This window comes from Nesoenas mayeri (assembly GCF_963082525.1).
Source record: "Nesoenas mayeri genome assembly, contig: SCAFFOLD_125, whole genome shotgun sequence".
Taxonomy (NCBI): domain Eukaryota; kingdom Metazoa; phylum Chordata; class Aves; order Columbiformes; family Columbidae; genus Nesoenas; species Nesoenas mayeri.
This window is the reverse complement of record NW_027660001.1, coordinates 938-28,274: the sequence shown is the minus strand read 5'-3', so window position 1 is coordinate 28,274 and position 27,337 is coordinate 938. Positions and strand designations below refer to the sequence as shown.

Here is a 27,337-nt window from a genome sequence, read left to right as displayed (position 1 = left end):
GGAGCGGCGCGGTGGGCGTGGCCAGAGCACGGAGTGGGCGGGGCCTGGGGCAGCCCAATCGTAGCGGGTTAGCGGCGCGGTGGGCGTGGCCACGCCCCGTCGGTGGGCGGGGCCGGCGGCGGCCATGGCGGAGCGGGAGGAGCGGCGGTTCGTGGAGCTGCCGCGGGAGTCGGTGCGGCTGATGGCGGAGAGCGCGGGGCTGGAGCTCAGCGACGAGGTGGCGGCCCTGCTGGCCGAGGACGTGTGCTACCGCCTGCGGGAGGCCACGCAGGTGCGGGGGGGCTTGGGGAACGCCTGGGTCCCTGGGGCACTCCTGGGTCCCCTTCCGGAACGCCTGGGTCCCTTTCCCGAACGCCTGGGTCCCTTTCCCGAACGCCTGGGTCCGTCCCGTAACTCCTGGGTCCCTTGGGGCACTCCTGGATCCCTTGGGGCACTCCTGGGTCCCTGGGGTACTCCTGGGTCCCTCCCCGAACTCTTGGGTCCCTTGGGGCACTCCTGGATCCCTTGGGGCACTCCTGGGTCCCTTGGGGTACTCCTGGGTCCGTTCCCGAACTCCTGGGTCCGTTCCCGAACTCCTGGGTCCCTTGGGGCACTCTGGGTCTTTCCCGAACTCCTGGGTCCCTTGGGGCACTCCTGGGTCTTTCCCGAACTCCTGGGCCCCTGGGGCACTCCTGGGTCCCTCCCCGAACTCCTGGGTCTCCTGGAGCACTCCTGGGTCCCTTCCCGAACTCCTGGGTCCCTTCCCGAACTCCTGGGTCCCTCCCCGAACTCCTGGGTCCCTCCCCGAACTCCTGGGTCCCTCCCCGAACTCCTGGGCCCCTTGGGGCACTCCTGGGTCCCCCCCCAAACTCCTGGGCCCCTTGGGGCACTCCTGGGTCCCTCTCCCGAACTCCTGGGGCTCTCCTGGGGCACTCCTGGGTCCCTTCCCGAACTCCTGGGTCCCTTCCCGAACTCCTGGGTCCCTTCCCGAACTCCTGAGTCCCTGGGGCACTCCTGGATCCCATGGGGCACTCCTGGGTCCCTGGGGGCACTCCTGGGTCCCTGGGGCACTCCTGGGTCCCTGGGGCACGCCTGGGTCCACGTGTGGGTGTGTGCGCAGAACAGCTGTCAGTTCCTGAAGCACACGCGGCGCCGCAGGCTCACCGTGCAGGACTTTAACCGCGCCCTGCGCTGGAGCAACGTGGAGGTGACACCAGTGGGGACACCAGTGGGGACACCAGTGGGGACATGGGGACACCGGTGGGGACATGGACACATTGGTGGGGTTGGGGACACCAGTGGGACCATGGGGACATTGGTGGGGTTGGGGACATGGGGACACCGGTGGGGACATGGGAACATTGGTGGGGTTGGGGATGTGGGGACACCAGTGGGGACATGGGGACACCAGTGGGGACATGGGGACATTGGTGGGGTTGGGGATGTGGGGACACCAGTGGGGACACGGGGACACCAGTGGGGACATGGGGACATTGGTGGGGACATGGGGACACCAGTGGGGACATGGGGACATTGGTGGGGTTGGGGACATGGGGACACCAGTGGGGACATGGGGACACCAGTGGGATCATGGGGACATTGGTGGGGTTGGGGACATGGGGACACCAGTGGGGACATGGGGACACCAGTGGGATCATGGGGACATTGGTGGGGTTGGGGACATGGGGACACCAGTGGGGACATGGGGACACCGGTGGGGACATGGACACATTGGTGGGGTTGGGGACATGGGGACACCAGTGGGGACATGGGGACACCAGTGGGGACATGGGGACATTGGTGGGGTTGGGGATGTGGGGACACCAGTGGGGCTGAGGACATGGGGACACCAGTGGGGACATGGGGACACCAGTGGGGACATTAGTGGGATGGGGACACTAGTGGGGACATGGGGACACCAGTGAGCTTTGGGACATGGGGACACTGGTGGGGACATTAGTGGGATGAGGACACCAGTGGGGACATGGGGACAGCAGTGGGGTCATGGGGACACCAGTGGGGACATTAATGGGATGGGGACACCAGTGGGGATGTGGGGACACTGGTGGGGTTGGGGATGTGGGGACACCAGTGGGGACATTAGTGGGATGAGGACACCAGTGGGGACATGGAGACAGCAGTGGGGTCATGGGGACACCAGTGGGGACATTAGTGGGATGGGGACACCAGTGGGGACATGGGGACACCAGTGGGGCTGGGGACATGGGGACACTGGTGGGGTTGGGGACGTGGGGACACTGGTGGGGTTGGGGATGTGGGGACACCAGTAGGGACAGGGGGACACTGGTGGGGACATTAGTGGGATGGGGACACCAGTGGGGACATGGGGACACTCGGGGGGACATTAGTGGGATGGGGACACCAGTGGGGACACTGGTGGGGACACTGGTGGGGACATTAGTGGGATGGGGACACCAGTGGGGACATGGGGACACTGGGGGGGGACATTAGTGGGATGGGGACACCAGTGGGGGCACTGATGGGGACATTAGTGGGATGGGGACACCAGTGGGGACGTGGGGACACTGGGGGGGACATGGGGACACTAGTGGGACCATGGGGACATTGGTGGGGTTGGGAACATGGGGACACCAGTGGGACCATGGAGACATTGGTGGGGTTGGGGACATGGGGACACTGGTGGGGACATGGGGACATTGGTGGGGTTGGGGACATGGGGACACCAGTGGGGACATGGGGACATTGGTGGGGTTGGGGACATGGGGACACCAGTGGGGACATGGGGACATTGGTGGGATTGGGGACATGGGGACACCAGTGGGGACATGGGGACATTGGTGGGGTTGGGGACATGGGGACACTGGTGGGGACATGGGGACACCAGTGGGACCATGGGGACATTGGTGGGGTTGGGGACATGGGGACACCAGTGGGGACATGGGGACATTGGTGGGGTTGGGGACATGGGGACACCAATGGGGACATGGGGACATTGGTGGGGTTGGGGACATGGGGACACCAGTGGGGACATGGAGACATTGGTGGGGTTGGGGCCATGGGGACACCAGTGGGGCCATGGGGACACCAGTGGGATCATGGGGACATTGGTGGGGTTGGGGACACGGAGACACTGGTGGGGACACCAGTGGGGGCATTGGTGGGGCTGGGGACACGGGAATGCTGGTGGGGACATTAGTGGGATGGGGACACTAGTGGGGACGTGGGGACACCAGTGAGCTTTGGGACATTAGTGGGATGAGGACACCAGTGGGGTTGGGGACGTGGGGACATTGGTGGGGTTGGGGGCATGGGGACATTGATGGGGACACCAGTGGGGCTGGGGACATGGGAACATCGCCCCCCATCGTCCCTCCGCTGTCCCCACATTGTCCCCCCATCATCTCCCCATTGTCCCCACTGTCCCCCCACTGTCCCCCCAATGGTCCCCCATTGTCCCCCATCGTCCCCATTGCCGCCATCGTCCCCCCATTGTCCCCATTGTCCCCATTGTCCCCCATTGTCCCCATTGCCCCCATCATCCCCCGTTGGCCCAAATGGCCCCATTGCCCCCGTTGTTCCCCATCGTCCCCCATTGTCCCCCCATTTTCCCTGTTGTCCCCCAATGCCCCCATTGTCCCCAATATCCCCATTGCCCCCCATCATCTCCATTGTCCCCCATCACCCCATTGTCCCCAATGTCCCCATTTCCTCCATCGCCCCCAATGTCCCCATCTCCCCCAATGTCCCCATCGCCCCCATCATCCCCCATCATCCCCCAATGTCCCCATCGTCCCCAATGTCCCCATCGTCCCCCATGTCCCCAATGTCCCCATCGCCCCCATTATCCCCCCATTTTCCCTGTTGTCCCCCATTGTCCCCATCGCCCCCATTGTCCCCATCGCCCCCATTGTCCCCATCACCCCCATCGCCCCCAATGTCCCCATCGTCCCCATCGTCCCCATGTCCCCCATCACCCCCATGTCCCCCATCACCCCCATCGCCTCCAATGCCCCCATCGCCCCCATCGCCCCCATCGCCCCCATCGCCCCCATCGCCCCCAATGTCCCCAATGTCCCCAATGTCCCCATCGTCCCCCCATCGTCCCCCCATCGTCCCCCCATCGTCCCCCCATCGTCCCCCCATCTCCCCCCATCTCCCCCCATCTCCCCCCATCTCCCCCCATCTCCCCCCATGTCCCCCATCGTCCCCATCGTCCCCATCGTCCCCAATGTCCCCCCATCGTCCCCCCATCGTCCCCCCATCGTCCCCCCCATCGTCCCCCATGTCCCCCATTGTCCCCCATGTCCCCCATGTCCCCCATCGCCCCCAATGTCCCCACTGTCCCCATTGTCCCCATTGTCCACATATCCCCATTGCCCCCAATGTCCCCAATGTCCCCATCACCCCCATCGCCCCCATCGCCCCCATCGCCCCCATCGCCCCCATCGCCCCCATCGCCCCCATCGCCCCCAATGTCCCCAATGTCCCCAATGTCCCCATCACCCCCATCGCTCCCAATGTCCCCATCACCCCCATCGCTCCCAATGTCCCCAATGTCCCCATCGCCCCCAATGTCCCCATCGCCCCCATCGCCCCCAATGTCCCCATCGCCCCCAATGTCCCCATCTCCCCCATCTCCCCCATCGCCCCCATCGCCCCCAATGTCCCCATCGCCCCCAATGTCCCCACTGTCCCCCTGTCCCCTGTCCCGCAGGCGGTGTGGGGCTGCGGCTCGCAGGACGCGCTCCCTCTGCGCGCGGCCAAGGAGGGCGAGCTGTTCTTCGCCGAGGATCGCGAGGTCAACCTGCCCGAGCTGGCGCTGGCCACCAACATCCCCAAGGGCTGCGCGCAGGCCGCCGTCAGAGGTGGGGACCCCCGGGACCCCCCAGGACACCCTGACCCCATGCGGGACCCCCAGGACCCCCCGACCCCAATGGGGACCCTCTGGGACCCCCTGGGACCCTCCGACCCCATGGGGGACACCCCAACACCCCCTGACCCCTTGGGAACCCCCCAGGACCCCCCAACCCCATGGGGGACCCCCAGACCCCACCGACCCCATGGGGGACACCCTGGGACCCACCGACCCCATGGGGGACACCCCAGCCCCATGGGGGACACCCCAGGACCCCCCGACCCCATGGGGGACTCCCCGGCCCCATGGGGACACCCCGGGACCCCCCAACCCCATGGGGGACCCCCAGACCCCCCCGACCCCATGGGAGACACCCCGACCCCATGGGGGACCCCCAGACCCCCCCAACCCCCATGGGGGACCCCCCGGACCCATGGGGACACCCCGACCCCATGGGGACACCCCGGGACCCCCCGAACCCCATGGGGACACCCTGACCCCATGGGGGTCACCCCAACACCCCCAGACCCATGGGGGACCCCCCGACCCCATAGGGGACCCCCAGACCCCCCGACCCCATGGGGACCCCCCGGACCCATGGGGGACCCCCCAGCCCCATGGGGGACACCCCGGGACCCCCCAACCCCATGGAGGACCCCCCGACCCCATGGGGACACCCCGGGACCCCCTGACCCCATGGGGAGCCCCCGGGACCCCCCAACCCCCATGGGGGACACCCTGGGACCCCCCCAACCCCATGGGGGACACCCCCACCCCATGGGGACCCCCCGGGACCCCCAGACTCCATGGAGGACCCCGTGGGGGACCCCCCGACCCCATGGAGGACACCTGGGACCCCCCTGACCCCATGGGGGACCCCCCAGACCCCATGGGGATCCCCAGACCCCCCCCAACCCCCATGGGGGACACCCCCAGATCCCCCGACCCCATGGGGACACCCCAGACCCCATGGGGAGCCCCCAGGACCCCCTGAACCCCATGGGAGACACCCCGGACCCCCCGACCCCATGGGGGACACCCTGGGACCCCTCGACCCCCATGGGGGACCCTCCGACCCCATGGGGACACCCCAACCCCATGGGGAGCCCCCGGGACCCCCCGACCCCATGGGGGACACCCCAATCCCCATGGGGACACCTCAATCCCCATGGGGACACCCTGGGACCCCTCAACACCATGGGGGACCCCCAGACCCCCCCAACTCCATGGGGGACCCCCCGACCCCATGCGGACACTCCAGGACCCCCCGGCCCCATGGGGGACACTCCAGGACCCCCCGACCCCATAGGAGACCCCCAGACCCCCCGACCCCATGGGGGACCCCCCGGACCCATGGGGGACCCCCTGACCCCATGGGGAGCCCCCGGGACCCCCCAACCCCCATGGGGGACACCCTGGGACCCCTCAACCCCCATGGGGGACACCCCCAGACCCCATGGGGACCCCTCGGGACCCCCCGACCCCATGGGGGACACCCCAGACCCCTCGACCCCCATGGGGGACCCCCTAGACCCCATGGAGACACCCTAGGAGCCCCTGACCCTCATGGGGGACCCCCCGGGACCCCCTGACCCCATGGGGAACCCCCGGCCCCATGGGGGACACCCCCAGACCCCCCGACCCCATGGGGGACCCCCTGGCCCCATGGGGGACACCCCCAGACCCCCCGACCCCATGGGGGACCCCCCGGACCCATGGGGGACACCCCAGACCCCCCGAACCCCATGGGGACACCCCGACCCCATGGGGGACACCCTGGGACCCCCCAACCCCATGGGGGACACCCCCACCCCATGGGGACCCCCCGGGACCCCCAGACTCCATGGAGGACCCCGTGGGGGACCCCCCGACCCCATGGAGGACACCTGGGACCCCCCTGACCCCATGGGGGACCCCCCAGACCCCATGGGGATCCCCAGACCCCCCGACCCCATGGGGACCCCCCGGACCCATGGGGGACCCCCCAGCCCCATGGGGGACACCCCGGGACCCCCCAACCCCATGGAGGACCCCCCGACCCCATGGGGACACCCCAGGACCCCCTGACCCCATGGGGAGCCCCCGGGACCCCCCAACCCCCATGGGGGACACCCTGGGACCCCCCAACCCCATGGGGGACACCCCCACCCCATGGGGACCCCCCGGGACCCCCAGACTCCATGGAGGACCCCGTGGGGGACCCCCCGACCCCATGGAGGACACCTGGGACCCCCCTGACCCCATGGGGGACCCCCCAGACCCCATGGGGATCCCCAGACCCCCCCAACCCCCATGGGGGACACCCCCAGATCCCCCGACCCCATGGGGACACCCCAGACCCCATGGGGAGCCCCCAGGACCCCCTGAACCCCATGGGAGACACCCCGGACCCCCCGACCCCATGGGGGACACCCTGGGACCCCTCGACCCCCATGGGGGACCCTCCGACCCCATGGGGACACCCCAACCCCATGGGGAGCCCCCGGGACCCCCCGACCCCATGGGGGACACCCCAATCCCCATGGGGACACCTCAATCCCCATGGGGACACCCTGGGACCCCTCAACACCATGGGGGACCCCCAGACCCCCCCAACTCCATGGGGGACCCCCCGACCCCATGCGGACACTCCAGGACCCCCCCGGCCCCATGGGGGACACTCCAGGACCCCCCGACCCCATAGGAGACCCCCAGACCCCCCGACCCCATGGGGGACCCCCCGGACCCATGGGGGACCCCCTGACCCCATGGGGAGCCCCCGGGACCCCCCAACCCCCATGGGGGACACCCTGGGACCCCTCAACCCCCATGGGGGACACCCCCAGACCCCATGGGGACCCCTCGGGACCCCCCGACCCCATGGGGGACACCCCAGACCCCTCGACCCCCATGGGGGACCCCCTAGACCCCATGGAGACACCCTAGGAGCCCCTGACCCTCATGGGGGACCCCCCGGGACCCCCTGACCCCATGGGGAACCCCCGGCCCCATGGGGGACACCCCCAGACCCCCCGACCCCATGGGGGACCCCCTGGCCCCATGGGGGACACCCCCAGACCCCCCGACCCCATGGGGGACCCCCCGGACCCATGGGGGACACCCCAGACCCCCCGAACCCCATGGGGACACCCCGACCCCATGGGGGACACCCCAACACCCCTGGACCCATGGGGGACCCCCCGACCCCATAGGGGACCCCCAGACCCCCTGACCCCATGGGGGACACCCTGGGACCCCCCAACCCCATGGGGACCCCCCAGACCCCCCTGACCCCCATGGGGGACACCCCAGGACCCCATGGGGACCCCCCGGGCCCCCCCGCTCATGGCCGCCCCTCCCCCGCAGTGCACGTGGCCTATCTGGACGGCAAAGGCAACGTGGAGCCGCAGGGCGCCGGTGAGACATGGGGGGGGCGGCCATCTTGGGCACGGGCTGGTCTGGCGCCATTTTGACATTGAGGGGATTTGGCGCCATTTTGAGCCTGGGGTGGTTTGGCGCCATTTTGAGACTGAGGTGATTTGGCGCCATTTTGACTCTGAGGTGATTTTGGCGCCATTTTGAGCCTGAGGTGATTTTAGCATCGTTTTCACTCTGAGGTGATTTGGCGCCATTTTGAGCATGAGGTGAATTGGTGCCGTTTTCACCCTGAGGGGATTTGGCGCCATTTTGACCCCTGAGGTGATTTGGCGCCATTTTGTGCCTGAGGTGATTTGGCACCATTTTCCCCTGAGGTGATTTGGCGCCATTTTGCCCCTGAGGGGGTTTTCCCGCCATTTCCACCCTGAGCTGATTTTCCCACCATTTTCAGCCTGAGGTGATTTGGTGCCATTTTGACCCCTGAGGTGATTTTGTCACCATTTTGCCCCTGGGGTGATTTTGGCGCCATTTTGAGCCTGGGGTGATTTTGGCGAGTTTCCCCCCTGAGGTGATTTGGCGCCATTTTGACCCCTGAGGTGATTTGGCGCCATTTCCCCCCTCAGGTGATTTGGCGCCATTTTGACCCTGAGGTGATTTGGCGCCATTTTGACCCTGAGTTGATCTTCCCGCCATTTCCCCCCTGAGGTGATTTTTCCGCCATTTTCCTCTGAGGTGATTTGGTGCCATTTAGAGCCTGAGGTGATTTGGCGCCTTTTTAACATTGAGGTGATTTGGCGCCATTTTAACATTGAGGTGATTTGGCGCCATTTTGAGCCTGGGGTGATTTGGCGCCATTTATGATCATGAGGTCATTTGGCGCCATTTTGACCCCTGAGGTGATTTGGCGCCATTTTGACCCTGAGGTGATTTTCCCGCCATTTCCCCTGAGGTGATTTGGTGCCATTTATGATCATGAGGTGATTTGGCGCCATTTTCCCCCCTGAGGTGATTTTGTTGCCATTTTGAGCATGAGGTGATTTTCCCGCCATTTTCCTCTGAGGTGATTTTGGTGCCGTTTTCCCCCTGAGCTGATTTTCCCACCATTTTCTCCCCTGAGGTGATTTGGCGCCAATTTGAGCCTGAGGAGATTTGGCGCCATTTTCCTCTGAGGAGATTTTGGCGCCATTTTGACTCTGAGGTGATTTGGCGCCATTTTGACCCTGAGCTGATTTTCCCGCCATTTTGACCCTGAGGGGATTTGGCGCCATTTTGACCCTGAGGTGATTTGGCGCCATTTCGCCCCTGAGGTAATTTTCCCGCCATTTTGACCCTGAGGTGATTTTCCCGCCATTTTCCTCTGAGGTGATTTGGCGCCATTTATGATCATGAGGTCATTTGGCACCAATTTGAGCCTGAGGAGATTTGGCGCCATTTTCCTCTGAGGAGATTTTGGCGCCATTTTGACTCTGAGGTGATTTGGCGCCATTTTGACCCTGAGCTGATTTTCCCGCCATTTTGACCCTGAGGGGATTTTGGTGCCATTTTGACCCTGGGGTGATTTTCCCGCCATTTCCCCCCTGAGGTGATTTGTCACCATTTTGACCCTGAGGTGATTTTCCCGCCATTTTCCTCTGAGGTCATTTGGCGCCATTTATGATCATGAGGTCATTTGGTGCCATTTTGAGCCTGAGGTGATTTTCCCGCCTTTTTCCCCCTGAGTTGATTTTGGCGCCATTTCCCTCCGATCTGATTTTCCCGCCATTCCTCCCGTCCCCCCCTGATTTGGGGGTGCCCCCCCCGATTTGGGGGTGCCCCCCTGATTTGGGGGTGCCCGCAGTGCCCAGCGCCGTGTCCTCGCTGAGCGACGACCTGCTGCAGTATTACCACCACGTCACCCGCGCCGCGCTGGGCGACGACGCGCAGCTCATGAAGGTGGGTGCCGCGGGACCCCGGCGTGCCCCCCGTGTTCCGGGGGGACCCCCATGTTCCGGGGGACCCCCATGTTCCAGGGACCCCCATGTTCCAGGGACCCACATGTTCTGGGGGACCCCAATGTTCTGGGTGACCCCCATGTTCCGGGGACCCTCCATGTTCCGGGGGACCCCCATGTTCCAGGGACCCCCATGTTCCATAGTGACCCCAATATTTGGGGGTGACCCCCATGTTTTGGGGTGAACCCCATGTTCCAGACTGACCCAAATATTTGGGGGTGAGCCCCATGTTCCGTGTGAGCCCCATGTTCCGTGTGACCCCCATGTTCTAGGGGGACCCCCAATATTTGGGGGTGACCCCCCATGTTCCATAGTGACCCCAATATTTGGGGGTGACCCCCATGTTCCTGGGTGACCCCCATGTTCCTAGGTAACCCCCATGTTCCATAGTGACCCCAATATTTGGGGGTGACCCCCATGTTCCTGGGTGACCCCCATGTTCCTGGGTAACCCCCATGTTCCATAGTGACCCCAATATTTGGGGGTGACCCCCATGTTCCTGGGTGACCCCCATGTTCCTGGGTGATCCTCCATGTTCCATAGTGACCCCAATATTTGGGGGTGACCCCCATGTTTTGGGGTGAACCCCATGTTCCAGACTGACCCAAATATTTGGGGGTGAGCCCCATGTTCCGTGTGACCCCCATGTTCCGTGTGACCCCCATGTTCTGGGGGGACCCCCAATATTTGGGGGTGACCCCCCATGTTCCATAGTGACCCCAATATTTGGAGGTGACCCCCATGTTCCTGGGTGACCCCCATGTTCCTGGGTAACCCCCATGTTCCATAGTGACCCCAATATTTGGAGGTGACCCCCATGTTCCTGGGTGACCCCCCATGTTCCTGGGTGACCCCCCATGTTCCATAGTGACCCCCATGTTCCTGGGTGACCCCCATGTTCCATAGTGACCTCAATATTTGGGGGTGACCCCCATGTTCCTGGGTGACCCCCATGTTCCTAGGTAACCCCCATGTTCCATAGTGACCCCAATATTTGGGGGTGACCCCCATGTTCCTGGGTGACCCCCATGTTCCTGGGTAACCCCCATGTTCCATAGTGACCCCAATATTTGGGGGTGACCCCCATGTTCCTGGGTGACCCCCATGTTCCTGGGTGATCCTCCATGTTCCATAGTGACCCCAATATTTGGGGGTGACCCCCATGTTTTGGGGTGAACCCCATGTTCCAGACTGACCCAAATATTTGGGGGTGAGCCCCATGTTCCGTGTGAGCCCCATGTTCCGTGTGACCCCCATGTTCTGGGGGGACCCCCAATATTTGGGGGTGACCCCCCATGTTCCATAGTGACCCCAATATTTGGGGGTGACCCCCATGTTCCTGGGTGACCCCCATGTTCCTGGGTGACCCCCCATGTTCCATAGTGACCCCAATATTTGGGGGTGCCCCCCATGTTCTGGGGACCCCCATGTTCCGGAGTGACCCCCCATGTTCCATAGTGACCCCAATATTTGGGGGTGACCCCCATGTTCCTGGGTGACCCCCATGTTCCTGGGTGACCCCCCATGTTCCATAGTGACCCCAATATTTAGGGGTGACCCCCATGTTCCTGGGTGACCCCCATGTTCCTGGGTAACCCCCATGTTCCATAGTGACCCCAATATTTGGGGGTGACCCCCATGTTCTGGGTGACCCCCATGTTCCTGGGTAACCCCCATGTTCCATAGTGACCCCAATATTTGGGGGTGACCCCCATGTTCTGAGTGACCCCCATGTTCCTGGGTGACCCCCCATGTTCCATAGTGACCCAAATATTTGGGGGTGACCCCCATGTTCCTGGGTGACCCCCATGTTCCTGGGTGACCCCCATGTTCCGGGGTGCCCTCCATGTTCCATAGTGACCCCAATATTTGGGGGTGACCCCCATGTTCCTGGGTGACCCCCATGTTCCATAGTGACCCCAATATTTGGGGGTGACCCCCATGTTCCTGGGTGACCCCCATGTTCCTGGGTGACCCCCCATGTTCCATAGTGACCCCAATATTTGGGGGTGCCCCCCATGTTCTGGGGACCCCCATGTTCCGGGGTGACCCCCCATGTTCCATAGTGACCCCAATATTTGGAGGTGACCCCCATGTTCCATAGTGACCCCAATATTTGGGGGTGACCCCCATGTTCCTGGGTGACCCCCATGTTCCATAGTGACCCCAATATTTGGGGGTGACCCCCATGTTCCTGGGTGACCCCCATGTTCCTGGGTGACCCCCCATGTTCCATAGTGACCCCAATATTTGGGGGTGACCCCCATGTTCCTGGGTGACCCCCCATGTTCCTGGGTGACCCCCATGTTCTGGGGTGCCCTCCATGTTCCATAGTGACCCCAATATTTGGGGGTGACCCCCATGTTCCTGGGTGACCTCCATGTTCCATAGTGACCCCAATATTTGGGGGTGACCCCCATGTTCCTGGGTGACCCCCATGTTCCTTAGTGACCCCAATATTTGGGGGTGCCCCCCATGTTCTGGGGACCCCCATGTTCCGGGGTGCCCCCCATGTTCCATAGTGACCCCAATATTTGGGAGTGCTCCCCATGTTCCGGGGTACCCCCCATGTTCCGGGGTGCCCCCCATGTTCCTGAGTGACCCCCATGTTTTGGGGTGCCCCCCATGTTTTGGGGTGCCCCCCATGTTTTGGGGTGCCCCCCATGTTTGGGGTGCCCCCGCGTTGTGCCCCAGGTGGCCCTGCAGGACCTGCAGACCAACGCCAAGATCGCCGCCCTCCTGCCCTATTTCGTCTACGTGGTCAGCGGGGTGAGCGCGCCCGGACGCCTGGGTCCCTTTTCCCGGACGCCTGGGTCCCTTTCCCGAACTCCTGAGTCCCTTTTCCCGGACGCCTGGGTCCCTTTTCCCGGATGCCTGGGTCCCTTTCCTGAATGCCTGGGTCCCTTTTCCCGGACGCCTGGGTCCCTTTCCTGAATGCCTGGGTCCCTTTTCCCGGATGCCTGGGTCCCTTTCCTGAATGCCTGGGTCCCTTTCCTGAATGCCTGGGTCCCTTTTCCCGGACGCCTGAGTCCCTTTTCCCGGATGCCTGGGTCCCTTTTCCCGGACGCCTGAGTCCCTTTCCCGGACGCCTGGGTCCCTTTCCCGGACGCCTGGGTCCCTTTCCTGGACACCTGGGTCCCTTTCCTGAATGCCTGGGTCCCTTTTCCCGGACGCCTGGGTCCCTTTTCCCGGACGCCTGGGTCCCTTTCCTGAATGCCTGGGTCCCTTTTCCCGGACTCCTGGGTCCCTTTCCCGAATGCCTGGGTCCCTTTTCCCGGACTCCTGGGTCCCTTTCCCGAATGCCTGGGTCCCTTTTCCCGGATGCCTGGGTCCCTTTCCCGAACGCCTGGGTCCCTCTGATCTCCTGTGTCCCCCTGATTTCCTGTATCCCTCCAAACTCCCGTGTCCCCCCGAACTCCTGGGTCCCTTTCCCGAACGCCTGGGTCCCTTTCCCGAACGCCTGGGTCCCCTCTCCCGAACTCCTGGGTCCCCTCTCCTGAACTCCTGGGTCCCTTTCCCGAACGCCTGGGTCCCCTCTCCCGAACGCTTGGGTCCCCTCTCCCGAACTCCTGGGTCCCCTCTCCCGAACTCCTGGGTCCCCTCTCCTGAACTCCTGGGTCCCTTTCCTGAACTCCTGGGTCCCTTTCCCGAATGCCTGGGTCCTCCCTCGAACTCCTGGGTCCCTTTCCTGAACTCCTGGGTCCCCTCTCCCGGACTCCTGGGTCCCCCCGAACTCCTGGGTCCCCCAAACCCCCTTTTCACCCTGAACTCCTGGGTCCCCCCAGATGCCTGGATCCCCTATTTGGGTCCCTTTTCCCAGACGCCTGGGTCCCTCCCGAACACCTGGGTCCCCTCAAACTCCTGTGTCCCCCTGATTTCCTGTGTCCCCCCCGAACTCCTGGGTCCCCCCGAACTCCTGGGTCCCCCCAAAGTCCCATATTCCCCCAATCTCCTGGGTCCCCTCTCCCGAACTCCTGGGTCCCTCCTGAATGCCTGGGTCCTCCCTCAAACTCCTGGGTCCCTTTTCCCGAACTCCTGGGTCCCTTTCCCGAACTCCTGGGTCCCTTTCCCGAACTCCTGGGTCCCTTTCCCGAACTCCTGGCTCCCTCTCCCGATCTCCTGGGTCCCTCCCGAACTCCTGGGTCCCCTGAACTCCTGGCTCCCTCCCGAACTCCTGGGTCCCTCCAGAACTCCTGACTCCCTCCTGTTCTCCTGGGTCCCCTGAACTCCTGGGTCCCTCCTGAACTCCTGGGTCCCCCCCGAACTCCTGGGTCCCCCCAACTCCCGTGTCCCCCCAAAGTCCCGTATTCCCCCGATCTCCTGGGTCCCCTCCCGAACTCCTGGGTCCCTCCCGAACGCCTGGGTCCCTCCCGAACGCCTGGGTCCCTCCCGAACTCCTGGCTCCCTCTCCCGAACTCCTGGCTCCCTCTCCCGAACTCCTGGGTCCCTCCCGAACTCCTGGGTCCCTCCCGATCTCCTGTGTCCCCCCAGCTCTCGTGTCCCCCCAGAGTCCCGTATTCTCCCGATCTCCTGTGTCCCTCCCGAACTCCTGGGTCCCCTGATCTCCTGTGTCCCCCCAATCTCCTGTGTCCCCCCGATCTCCTGTGTCCCTCCCGAACTCCTGGGTCCCTTTTCCCCTCCCCCCCCAGGTGAAGTCCATCAGCCACGACCTGGCGCAGCTGCACCCCCCAAAGTTCCCTATCCCCCTGAACTCCTGGGTCCCTCTCCCGAACTCCTGGGTCCCCCCAAACTCCTGTGTCCCTCTGATTTCCTGGGTACCTCCTGTTCTCCTGGGTCCCCAGAACTCCTGGGTCCCTCCCGATCTCCTGGGTCCCCCTGATTTCCTGTGTCCCTCCCGAACTCCTGTGTCCCCCCGAACTCCTGTGTCCCCCCGAACTCCTGGGTCCCTCCCGAACTCCTGGGTCCCCTGAACTCCTGGGTCCCTCTCCCGATCTCCTGTGTCCCCCCGATCTCCTGGGTCCCTTTCCCAAACTCCTGGCTCCCTCTCCCGATCTCCTGGGTCCTCCCGAACTCCTGGGTCCCCCCAAACTCCTGTGTCCCTCTGATTTCCTGGGTCCCTCCTGTTCTCCTGGGTCCCCCCAAACTCCTGGGTCCCTCCCGAACTCCTGGGTCCCTCCCGAACTCCTGGCTCCCTCTCCTGAACTCCTGGGTCCCCCCCAAACTCCTGGGTCCCTCTCGAACTCCTGGGTCCCTCCCGATCTCCTGTGTCCCCCCAGCTCTCGTGTCCCCCCAAAGTCCCGTATTCTCCCGATCTCCTGTGTCCCTCCCGAACTCCTGGGTCCCTCCCGAACTCCTGGGTCCCTCCCGAACTCCTGGCTCCCTCTCCCGAACTCCTGGCTCCCTCTCCCAATCTCCTGGGTCCCTCCCGATCTCCTGGGTCCCTCCCGAACTCCTGGGTCCCTCCCGATCTCCTGTGTCCCCCCAGCTCTCGTGTCCCCCCAAAGTCCCGTATTCTCCCGATCTCCTGTGTCCCTCCCGAACTCCTGGGTCCCTTTTCCCCTCCCCCCCCAGGTGAAGTCCATCAGCCACGACCTGGCGCAGCTGCACCGGCTGCTGCACGTGGCGCGCAGCCTGCTGCACAACCCGCTGGTGGCGCTGGGCCCCTACGCGCGCAGCCTGAGCGGCAGCGTGCTGTACTGCGCGCTGGAGCCGCTGGCCGCCTCCATCAACCCGCTCAACGACCACTGGCCCCTGCGCGACTACGCCGCCATGCTGCTGGCGCGCATCTTCTGGTGAGAGACACAGCGTCCCCATTGTCCCCATCGTCATCCCCGTCATCCCCATTGACCCCAGTGTCCTCATCATCATCTCCATCGTCCCCATTGCCCCCATTGTTCCCCATCATCTCCATTGTCCCCATTGACACCATCATCCCCATTGACCCCATTGCCCCCAGTGTCCCCATCATCCCCCATCATCCCCCATCATCCCCCATCATCTCCATTGTCCCCATTGTCCCCATTGTCCCCATCGTCGTCCCCATCGTCGTCCCCATCGTCGTCCCCATCGTCGTCCCCATCGTCGTTCCCCATCGTCCCCCATCGTCCCCCATCATCCCCCATCGTCCCCCATCATCTCCATTGTCCCCATTGACTCCATTGACCCCAATATCCCCATTGTCCCCCATCACCCCCATTGTCCCCCATCATCTCCAATGCCCCAATGTCCCCATTGGCCCCATCATCTCCATTGTCCCCCATCATCTCCATTGTCCCCCATCATCTCCATTGACCCCACCACCCCCAATGTCCCCAATGTCCCCATGGTCCCCAATGGCGACTACGCCGCCATGCTGCTGGCGCGCATCTTCTGGTGAGAGACACAGCGTCCCCATTGTCCCCATCGTCATCCCCGTCATCCCCATTGCCCCCAGTGTCCTCATCATCATCTCCATCATCCCCATTGCCCCCATTGTTCCCCATCATCTCCATTGTCCCCATTGACACCATCATCCCCATTGACCCCATTGCCCCCAGTGTCCCCATCATCCCCCATCATCCCCCATCATCCCCCATCATCTCCATTGTCCCCCATTGTCCCCCATCATCTCCATTGTCCCCATTGTCCCCATTGTCCCCATTGTCCCCATCGTCGTCCCCATCGTCGTCCCCATCGTCGTCCCCATCGTCGTTCCCCATCGTCCCCCATCATCCCCCATCGTCCCCCATCGTCCCCCATCATCTCCATTGTCCCCATTGACTCCATTGACCCCAATATCCCCATTGTCCCCCATCACCCCCATTGTCCCCCATCATCTCCAATGCCCCAATGTCCCCATTGGCCCCATCATCTCCATTGTCCCCCATCATCTCCATTGTCCCCCATCATCTCCATTGACCCCACCACCCCCAATGTCCCCAATGTCCCCATGGTCCCCAATGGCGACTACGCCGCCATGCTGCTGGCGCGCATCTTCTGGTGAGAGACACAGCGTCCCCATTGTCCCCATCGTCATCCCCATCATCCCCATTGACCCCAGTGTCCCCATCATCATCTCCATCATCCCCATTGACACCATCATCTCCATTGACTCCATCGTCCCCATTGTCCCCCATCGTCTCCATTGACCCCCATTGTCCCCATTGTCCCCCATCATCTCCATTGTCCCCATTGACTCCATTGACCCCAATGTCCCCATTGTCCCCATCCTCTCCATTGTCCCCATTGTCCCCCATCACCCCCATTGTCCCCCATCATCTCCAATGCCCCATTGTCCCCATCATCCCCATTGTCCCCATTGACCCCCATCATCCCCATTGTCCCCATTGACCCCCATCATCTCCATTGTCCCCATTGACTCCATTGACCCCAATGTCCCCATTGTCCCCCATCCTCTCCATTGTCCCCATTGTCCCCCATCCTCTCCATTGTCCCCATTGTCCCCCATCACCCCCATTGTCCCCCATCATCTCCAATGCCCTATTGTCCCCATCATCTTCATTGTCCCCATCATCCCCATTGTCCCCATTGACCCCCATCATCCTCATTGTCCCCATTGACCCCCATCATCTCCATTGTCCCCATTGACTCCATTGACCCCAATGTCCCCAATGTCCCCATGGTCCCCAATGGCGACTACGCCGCCATGCTGCTGGCGCGCATCTTCTGGTGAGAGACACAGCGTCCCCATTGTCCCCATCGTCATCCCCATCATCCCCATTGCCCCCAGTGTCCCCATCATCATCTCCATCATCCCCATTGCCCCCATTGTTCCCCATCATCTCCATCATCCCCATTGACCCCATCATCCCCATTGACCCCATCGTCCCCATTGTCCCCCATCGTCTCCATTGACCCCCATTGTCCCCATTGTCCCCATTGTCCCCCATCATCTCCATTGTCCCCATTGACTCCATTGACCCCAATGTCCCCATTGTCCCCTATCGTCTCCCTTGTCCCCATTGACTCCATTGCCCCCAATGTCCCCATTGTTCCCCATCATCTCCATTGTCCCCATTGACCCCAATATCCCCATTGCCCCCATTGTCTCCATTGTCCTCATCATCCCCATTGTCCCCCATCGTCCCCATTGCCCCCATTGCCCCCATTGTTCCCCATCATCTCCATTGTCCCCATTGACACCATCATCCCCATTGACCCCATCGTCCCCATTGTCCCCCATCGTCTCCATTGACCCCCATTGACCCCCATTGACCCCCATTGTCCCCATTGTCCCCATTGTCCCCATCGTCGTCCCCCATCATGCCCATCGTCCCCCATCGTCCCCCATCATCTCCATTGTCCCCATTGACTCCATTGACCCCAATATCCCCATTGTCCCCCATCACCCCCATTGTCCCCCATCATCCCCAATGTCCCCATTGTCCCCATCATCCCCATCATCCCCATTGTCCCCATTGACCCCATCATCCCCATCATCTCCATTGTCCCCCATCATCTCCATTGTCCCCCATCGTCTCCATTGACCCCATTGACCCCACCACCCCCAATGTCCCCAATGTCCCCATGGTCCCCAATGGCGACTACGCCGCCATGCTGCTGGCGCGCATCTTCTGGTGAGAGACCCCAACCCCAATCTGGGGGAAACATGGAGGCACCAGCGCCCCCATTGTCCCCATCATCATCCCCCATCATCATCTCCATCATCCCCATTGCCCCCAGTGTCCCCATCATCATCTCCATCATCCCCATTGCCCCCATTGTTCCCCATCATCTCCATCGTCCCCATTGTCCCCCATCGTCTCCATTGACCCCCATTGTCCCCATTGTCCCCCATCATCTCCATTGTCCCCATTGACTCCATTGACCCCAATATCCCCATTGTCCCCCATCCTCTCCACTGTCCCCATTGTCCCCATCATCCCCATTGTCCCCATCACCCCCATTGTCCCTCATCATCTCCAATGCCCCAATGTCCCCATTGTCCCCATCATCTCCATTGTCCCCCATCATCTCCATTGTCCCCCATCATCTCCATTGACCCCACCACCCCCAATGTCCCCAATGTCCCCATGGTCCCCAATGGCGACTACGCCGCCATGCTGCTGGCGCGCATCTTCTGGTGAGAGACACAGCGTCCCCATTGTCCCCATCGTCATCCCCATCATCCCCATTGCCCCCAGTGTCCCCATCATCATCTCCATCATCCCCATTGCCCCCATTGTTCCCCATCATCTCCATTGTCCCCATTGACACCATCATCCCCATTACCCCCAATGTCCCCATCATCCTCCATCGTCTCCATTGACCCCCATTGCCCCCATTGTTCCCCATCATCTCCATTGTCCCCATTGACACCATCATCCCCATTGACCCCATTGCCCCCAGTGTCCCCATCATCCCCCATCATCCCCCATCATCCCCCATCATCTCCATTGTCCCCCATTGTCCCCCATCATCTCCATTGTCCCCATCGTCGTCCCCATCGTCGTCCCCATCGTCGTCCCCATCGTCGTTCCCCATCGTCCCCCATCATCCCCCATCGTCCCCCATCATCTCCATTGTCCCCATTGACTCCATTGACCCCAATATCCCCATTGTCCCCCATCACCCCCATTGTCCCCCATCATCTCCAATGCCCCAATGTCCCCATTGGCCCCATCATCTCCATTGTCCCCCATCATCTCCATTGTCCCCCATCATCTCCATTGTCCCCCATCATCTCCATTGACCCCACCACCCCCAATGTCCCCAATGTCCCCATGGTCCCCAATGGCGACTACGCCGCCATGCTGCTGGCGCGCATCTTCTGGTGAGAGACACAGCGTCCCCATTGTCCCCATCGTCATCCCCATCATCCCCATTGACCCCAGTGTCCCCATCATCATCTCCATCATCCCCATTGACACCATCATCTCCATTGACCCCATCGTCCCCATTGTCCCCCATCGTCTCCATTGACCCCCATTGTCCCCATTGTCCCCCATCATCTCCATTGTCCCCATTGACTCCATTGACCCCAATGTCCCCATTGTCCCCCATCCTCTCCATTGTCCCCATTGTCCCCCATCACCCCCATTGTCCCCCATCATCTCCAATGCCCCATCATCCCCATTGTCCCCATCATCCCCATTGTCCCCATCACCCCCATTGTCCCCCATCATCTCCAATGCCCCAATGTCCCCATTGTCCCCATCATCTCCATTGTCCCCCATCATCTCCATTGTCCCCCATCATCTCCATTGACCTCACCACCCCCAATGTCCCCAATGTCCCCATGGTCCCCAATGGCGACTACGCCGCCATGCTGCTGGCGCGCATCTTCTGGTGAGAGACACAGCGTCCCCATTGTCCCCATCGTCATCCCCATCATCCCCATTGACCCCAGTGTCCCCATCATCATCTCCATCATCCCCATTGCCCCCATTGTTCCCCATCATCTCCATTGTCCCCATTGACACCATCATCCCCATTGACCCCATCGTCCCCATTGTCCCTCATCGTCTCCATTGTCCCCATTGACCCCACCACCCCCAATGTCCCCAATGTCCCCATGGTCCCCAATGGCGACTACGCCGCCATGCTGCTGGCGCGCATCTTCTGGTGAGAGACCCAACCCCAATCTGGGGGAAACATGGAGGCACCAGCGCCCCCATTGTCCCCATTGTCCCCATCATCATCTCCATCATCCCCATTGCCCCCATTGTCCCCATCATCCCCCATCATCTCCATTGTCCCCCATTGTCCCCCATTGTCCCCCATTGACCCCATTGACCCCATTGACCCCATTGTCCCCCATTGTCCCCCATTGTCCCCCATTGTCCCCATTGACCCCATTGACCCCATTGTCCCCCATTGTCTCCATTGTCCCCATCATCCCCCATCACCCCCATCGCCCCAATGTCCCCATCGTCCCCCAACATCTCTATTGCCCCCATTGTCCCCAGTGTCCCCATTGTCGCCCATCATTCCCAATGACCCCATTGTCCCCCATCATCTCCATTGTCCCCATCATCTCCATTGTCCCCATCATCTCCATTGTCCCCAATCTCTCGATTGTCCCCATTGACCCCATTGCCCCCAATGTCCCCATTGTCCCCTATCATCTCCATGGTCCCCATTGCCCCCATCATCTCCGTTGTCCCCCATCGTCCCCATCGTCCCCCATCATCTCCATTGTCCCCATTGACTCCATTGACCCCAATGTCCTCATTGTCCCCCATCATCTCCATTGTCCCCATTGACCCCATTGCCCCCAATGTCCCCATTGTCCCCTATCATCTCCATGGTCCCCATTGCCCCCATCATCTCCGTTGTCCCCCATCGTCCCCATCGTCCCCCATCATCTCCATTGTCCCCATTGACTCCATTGACCCCAATGTCCCCATTGTCCCCCATCATCTCCATTGTCCCCATTGACCCCATTGCCCCCAATGTCCCCATTGTCCCCCATCATCTCCATTGTCCCCATTGACCCCATTGTCCCCAACGCCCCCATTGTCCCCAATGCCCCCATGGCCCCCATTGTCCCCAATGTCCCCCATTGTCCCCGTGTGGTTCAAACACCGGTTGTCTCTCGCAGGACGCATGGCGACGCAGTGAGCGGGCTGTGCCAGCACATCCTGCTGGCGCTGCAGAGGGTGCTGGTCGACCCCGTGCGGCCCCTCTGCTCCCATTACGGAGCCGTCGCTGGGCTGCACGCGCTGGGATGGAGGGTGAGCGGGAAGGGTTAATGAGCTGGGGGCAGTTCATTGGGGTCAGTTCATTGGGGTCAGTTCATTGGGGTCAGTTCATTCATTGGGGTCAGTTCATTCATTGGGGTCAGTTCATTGGGGTCAGTTCATTCCTTGGGGTCAGTTCATTGGGTCAGTTCATTCATTGGGGTCAATTCATTGGGGTCAGTTCATTCATTGGGGTCAGTTCGTTCATTGGGGTCAGTTCATTGGGGTCAGTTCATTGGGGTCAGTTCATTGGGGTCAGTTCGTTCATTGGGGTCAGTTCATTGGGGTCAGTTCATTGGGGTCAGTTCATTCATTGGGGTCAGTTCATTGGGGTCAGTTCATTGGGGTCAGTTCATTGGGGTCAGTTCATTCATTGGGGTCAGTTCATTCATTGGGGTCAGTTCATTGGGGTCAGTTCATTCATTGGGGTCAGTTCATTGGGGTCAGTTCATTCATTGGGGTCAGTTCATTCATTGGGGTCAGTTCATTGGGTCAGTTCATTCATTGGGGTCAGTTCATTCATTGGGGTCAGTTCATTGGGGTCAGTTCATTGGGGTCAGTTCATTCATTGGGGTCAGTTCATTGGGGTCAGTTCATTGGGGTCAGTTCATTGGGGTCAGTTCATTCATTAGGGTCAGTTCATTCATTGGGGTCAGTTCATTGGGGTCAGTTCATTGGGGTCAGTTCATTCATTGGGGTCAGTTCATTGGGGTCAGTTCATTCATTGGGGTCAGTTCATTCATTGGGGTCAGTTCATTGGGGTCAGTTCATTCATTGGGGTCAGTTCATTGGGGTCAGTTTGTTCATTGGGGTCAGTTCATTGGGGTCAGTTCATTCATTGGGGTCAGTTCATTGGGGTCAGTTCGTTCATTGGGGTCAGTTCATTCATTGGGGTCAGTTCATTGGGGTCAGTTCATTGGGGTCAGTTCATTCATTGGGGTCAGTTCATTGGGGTCAGTTCATTGGGGTCAGTTCATTCATTGGGGTCAGTTCATTGGGGTCAGTTCATTGGGGTCAGTTCATTCATTGGGGTCAGTTCATTGGGGTCAATTCATTCATTGGGGTCAGTTCATTGGGGTCAGTTCATTGGGGTCAGTTCATTGGGGTCAGTTCATTCATTGGGTCAGTTCATTGGGGTCAGTTCATTGGGGTCAGTTCATTGGGGTCAGTTCATTCATTGGGGTCAGTTCATTCATTGGGTCAGTTCATTGGGGTCAGTTCATTGGGGTCAGTTCATTCATTGGGGTCAGTTCATTCATTGAGGTCAGTTCATTCAGTGGGGTCAGTTCATTGGGGTCAGTTCATTGGGGTCAGTTCGTTCATTGGGGTCAGTTCATTGGGGTCAGTTCATTGGGGTCAGTTCATTCATTGGGGTCAGTTCATTGGGGTCAGTTCATTGGGGTCAGTTCATTGGGGTCAGTTCATTCATTGGGGTCAGTTCATTGGGGTCAGTTCATTGGGGTCAGTTCATTCATTGGGGTCAGTTCATTCATTGGGGTCAGTTCATTCATTGGGGTCAGTTCATTGGGTCAGTTCATTGGGGTCAGTTCATTGAGGTCAGTTCATTCATTGGGGTCAGTTCATTGGGGTCAGTTCATTGGGGTCAGTTCATTGGGGTCAGTTCATTCATTGGGGTCAGTTCATTGGGGTCAGTTCATTGGGGTCAGTTCATTGGGGTCAATTCATTCATTGGGGTCAGTTCATTGGGTCAGTTCATTGGGGTCAGTTCATTCATTGGGGTCAGTTCATTGGGGTCAGTTCATTGGGGTCAGTTCATTGGGGTCAGTTCATTCATTGGGGTCAGTTCATTGGGTCAGTTCATTCATTGGGTCAGTTCATTCATTGGGGTCAGTTCATTGGGGTCAGTTCATTGGGGTCAGTTCATTCATTGGGGTCAGTTCATTGGGGTCAGTTCATTGGGGTCAGTTCATTCATTGGGGTCAGTTCATTGGGGTCAGTTCATTGGGGTCAGTTCATTCATTGGGGTCAGTTCATTCATTGGGGGTCAGTTCATTCATTGGGGTCAGTTCATTGGGGTCAGTTCATTCATTGGGGTCAGTTCATTGGGTCAGTTCATTCATTGGGGTCAGTTCATTGGGGTCAGTTCATTGGGGTCAGTTCATTGGGGTCAGTTCATTCATTGGGTCAGTTCATGCTGTAACGATGCTCCCCCCGTGTCCGTCTGTCTGTGCGTGGGTCCGTGTGTCCGTGGGTCGCCCGCAGGCCGTGGAGCGGGTGCTGTACCCGCACCTCCCGCGTACTGGGCCAACCTGCAGGCCGTGCTGGACGACGGCTCCGTGTCCAACGCGCAGGTCAAGGCCGACGGGCACAAGGTCTACGGGGCCATCCTGGTGAGTGCTGGGGACCCCTGGTGCTGAGCACCCCCAGTGGGGAGAATGGGGGATCCCCATTGGATGAGCACCCCCAATGGGGAGAATGGGGGACCCCCATGGGGCTGAGCAATCCCCAATGGGGGGAATGGGGGATCCCCATTGGCTGAGCAATCCCCAATGGGGGGAATGGGAGATCCCCATTGGCTGAGCAATCCCCAATGGGGGGAATGGGGGATCCCCATTGGCTGAGCACCCCCCCAATGGGGAGAATGGGGGATCCCCATTGGCTGAGCATCCCCCCAATGGGGAGAATGGGGGATCCCCATTGGCTGAGCACCCCCAATCGGGTGAATGGGGGATCCCCATTGGCTGACCATCCCCCCAATGGGGCGAATGGGCGATCCCCATTGGCTGAGCACCCCCCAATAGGGTGAATGGGGGATCCCCATTGGGCTCTTGTGGGACCCCCCTCAATGGGGCTGGTGGGGATCCCCATTGGCTGAGCACCCCCCAATGGGGCGATTGGGAATCCCCATGGGGCTGAGCACCCCAATGGGGCTGATGGGGATCCTTATTGGCTGAGCACCCCCCAATTGGGCAAATGGGGGATCCCCATGGGGCTAGTGGGGGATCCCCATTGGCTGAGCACCCCTCAATGGGGCAAATGGGAGATCCCCATGGGGCTGGTGGGGGATCCCCATTGGCTGCGCACCCCCTGATTAGGCAAATGGGGGATCCCCATTGGCTGAGCACCCCCCAATGGGGCTGGTGGGGGGTCCCCATGGGGCAGAGCACCCCCCAATGGGGCTGCTGGGGGGTCCCCAGTTTGGCTATTGTGGGCATCCCCAAGGTGGCTGTTGTGGGACCCCCCAAATTGGGATGTTGGGGGGGTCTCCAATTTGGCTGCGCACCCCCAATTAGGCTGCTCAGGAGACCCCCAATTGGACTGTTGTGGGACCCCCAATTGGGCTTTTGGGGGGACCCCCCAATTAGGATGTGGGGGGGGGTCTCCAATTTGGCTGCGCCCCCCCCCTAATTTGCCTGTTGGGGGGATCCCCAATGGGGCTGCTGTGGGACCCCCCAGTTGGGCTTTTGGGGCCACCCCCTATTGGGCTGTTGGGGGACCCCCAATCAGGCTCTTGGAGGGACCCCCAATTAGGCTGTTGGGGGACCCCACAATTGGGCTTTTGGGGGGACCCCAATTGGGCTGTTGGGGGGACCCCAATTTGCCTGTTGGTGTCCCCCCAATTTGGCTGGTTTGGGGACCACCCATTGGACTTTTGGGGTGACCCCCTATTGGGGGATCCCCAATCAGGCTCTTGGGGGGGGGGACCCCCAATTAGTCTGTGGGGGGATCCCCAATGGGGCTGTTGTGGGACCCCCAATTGGGTTTCTGTGGCCACCCCCAATTAGGCTGTTGGGGGACCCCACAATTGGGCTTTTGGGGGGACCCCAATTGGGCTGTGGGGGGACCCCAATTTGGCTGCGGAATCCCCCAATTTGGCTGTTGGGTCGACCCCCAATTAGGCTGTTGGGGGACCCCACATTGGGCTTTTGGGGGGACCCCAATTTGCCTGTTGGTGTCCCCCCAATTTGGCTGGTTTGGGGCCCACCCATTGGACTTTTGGGGTGACCCCCCCTATTGGGGGATCCCCAATCAGTCTCTTTGGGGGAGGGGACCCCCAATTATTCCATGGGTGGCCCCCTCAATTAGGCTATTGCTTGGACCCCCAATTAGGCCATTGCTTGGACCCCCCAATTAGGCTGTGGGTGGCCCCCCAATTGTGCTGTTGCTTGGCCCCCCAATTATTGTGCTCCCCCTAATTGGGCTGGTGGGGGGATCCCCAATTCACCTCTGGGGGCCCCCAATGAATCTGTGGTGGTCCCCCCCAATTATTGTGCTCCCCCTAATTGTGCTATTGGGGGGGGGGGGGTCCCCCAATTGACCCCCCCCAATTTACCCCCATAGGTGGCCGTGGAGCGCCTGCTGAAGATGAAAGCCCTACCCCCCACCCCCCCCACCCCCACCCCCACCCTCCCAACCCCCACCCCCCCCTCCTCCCCACCCCCACCCCCCCACCCCCCCCCGTCCCCCCCTCCCCTTTGCCGCATGTACCGCGAGCTCTACGACTTCTTCGGCGACAGTTTGGCCACGCGCTTCGGCACCGGCGCCCCCCCCGCCCCCCCGGCGAGCGCTCGCGCCGCGCGGCCCCCCGCGCCCCCCAACGGGACCCCCCGCAAGATGCCGCAGCTCACGGCGGATTCGGCGGGAAGCCCGCGCCACCCCATCCCCCACCAACCCCAACACCACCACGATGGCACCGCCGGCACCGCGCGCCCCCCCGCGCCGCGGCCGCGCGTGCCGGACGTGTTCCCCAAGTGGCGCTTGGCGGCGCGGGGGGCGCCGCGGTTCAGCTTCGTGATCGCGGGGCGGCCGACGGGGCGGCGCTGCCAGGGCCGGCGCTTCCAGAGCAGCTTCGCGCAGCACCACGGCCCCGCGCTCGGCGCCCGCTACGCGCACAAGCTGCCGGTCATCGGGCGCGCGGCCGCGGCCGGCGCGGCGCGGCCACGGGGCCGAGTACTCGCTGCTGCTGCCGCTGTGAGCGGGCGCCCGAGGCAGCGGCATCAACCGGCGGCACTGGTGTCCCAGCATCACTGGTGTCAACTGGTGTCACCAGTACCACCAGCGTCACCTGGTGGCACTGGTGACACCAGTATCAGTGGCGTCACCAGCATCACCTCGTGTCACCGGCGTCAGCAGCATCAACTGGTGTCACTGGCGTCACCGGCATCACCAGTGTCATCAGTGTCAACCGGTGTCACCAGCATCACCAGTGTCACTGGTGTCACCGGTATCACTGGTGTCACCGGCATCACCCAGCATCATCAGTGTCACCAGCATCAACTGGCATCACTGGCATCACCCAGTGGCACTGGTGACACCAGTATCACTGGTGTCACTGGCATCAACCAGCGTCATTGGTGTCACCAGTGTCAACCAGTGTCATCGGTGTCACCAGCGTCAACTGGTGTCACTGGTATCACCGGCGTCACCCGGTGGCACTGGTGACACCAGCATCAACTGGTGTCACCGGCATCAGCAGCGTCAACTGGTGTCACCGGCGCCACTGATGTCACCGGCATCACCAGTGTCACCAGTGTCAACCGGTGTCACCAGCATCACCATTGTCATCGATG

The 27,337-nt window shown here is 61.7% G+C and overlaps 1 protein-coding gene across 1 annotated transcript; it reads left to right on the top strand.

The window, feature by feature from the left end:
* Positions 1-112: 112 nt before the first annotated feature.
* Positions 113-27,337, top strand: LOC308052446 (TAF6-like RNA polymerase II p300/CBP-associated factor-associated factor 65 kDa subunit 6L). Its single transcript, XM_080364526.1, is given in 11 exon segments — positions 113-271; positions 1,100-1,186; positions 4,676-4,826; positions 8,162-8,212; positions 10,011-10,105; positions 12,859-12,933; positions 15,697-15,917; positions 21,668-21,800; positions 24,030-24,057; positions 24,060-24,157; positions 26,109-27,337. Coding segments are annotated over 11 exon segments (2,187 nt in total). The 5' UTR covers positions 113-124; the 3' UTR covers positions 27,210-27,337.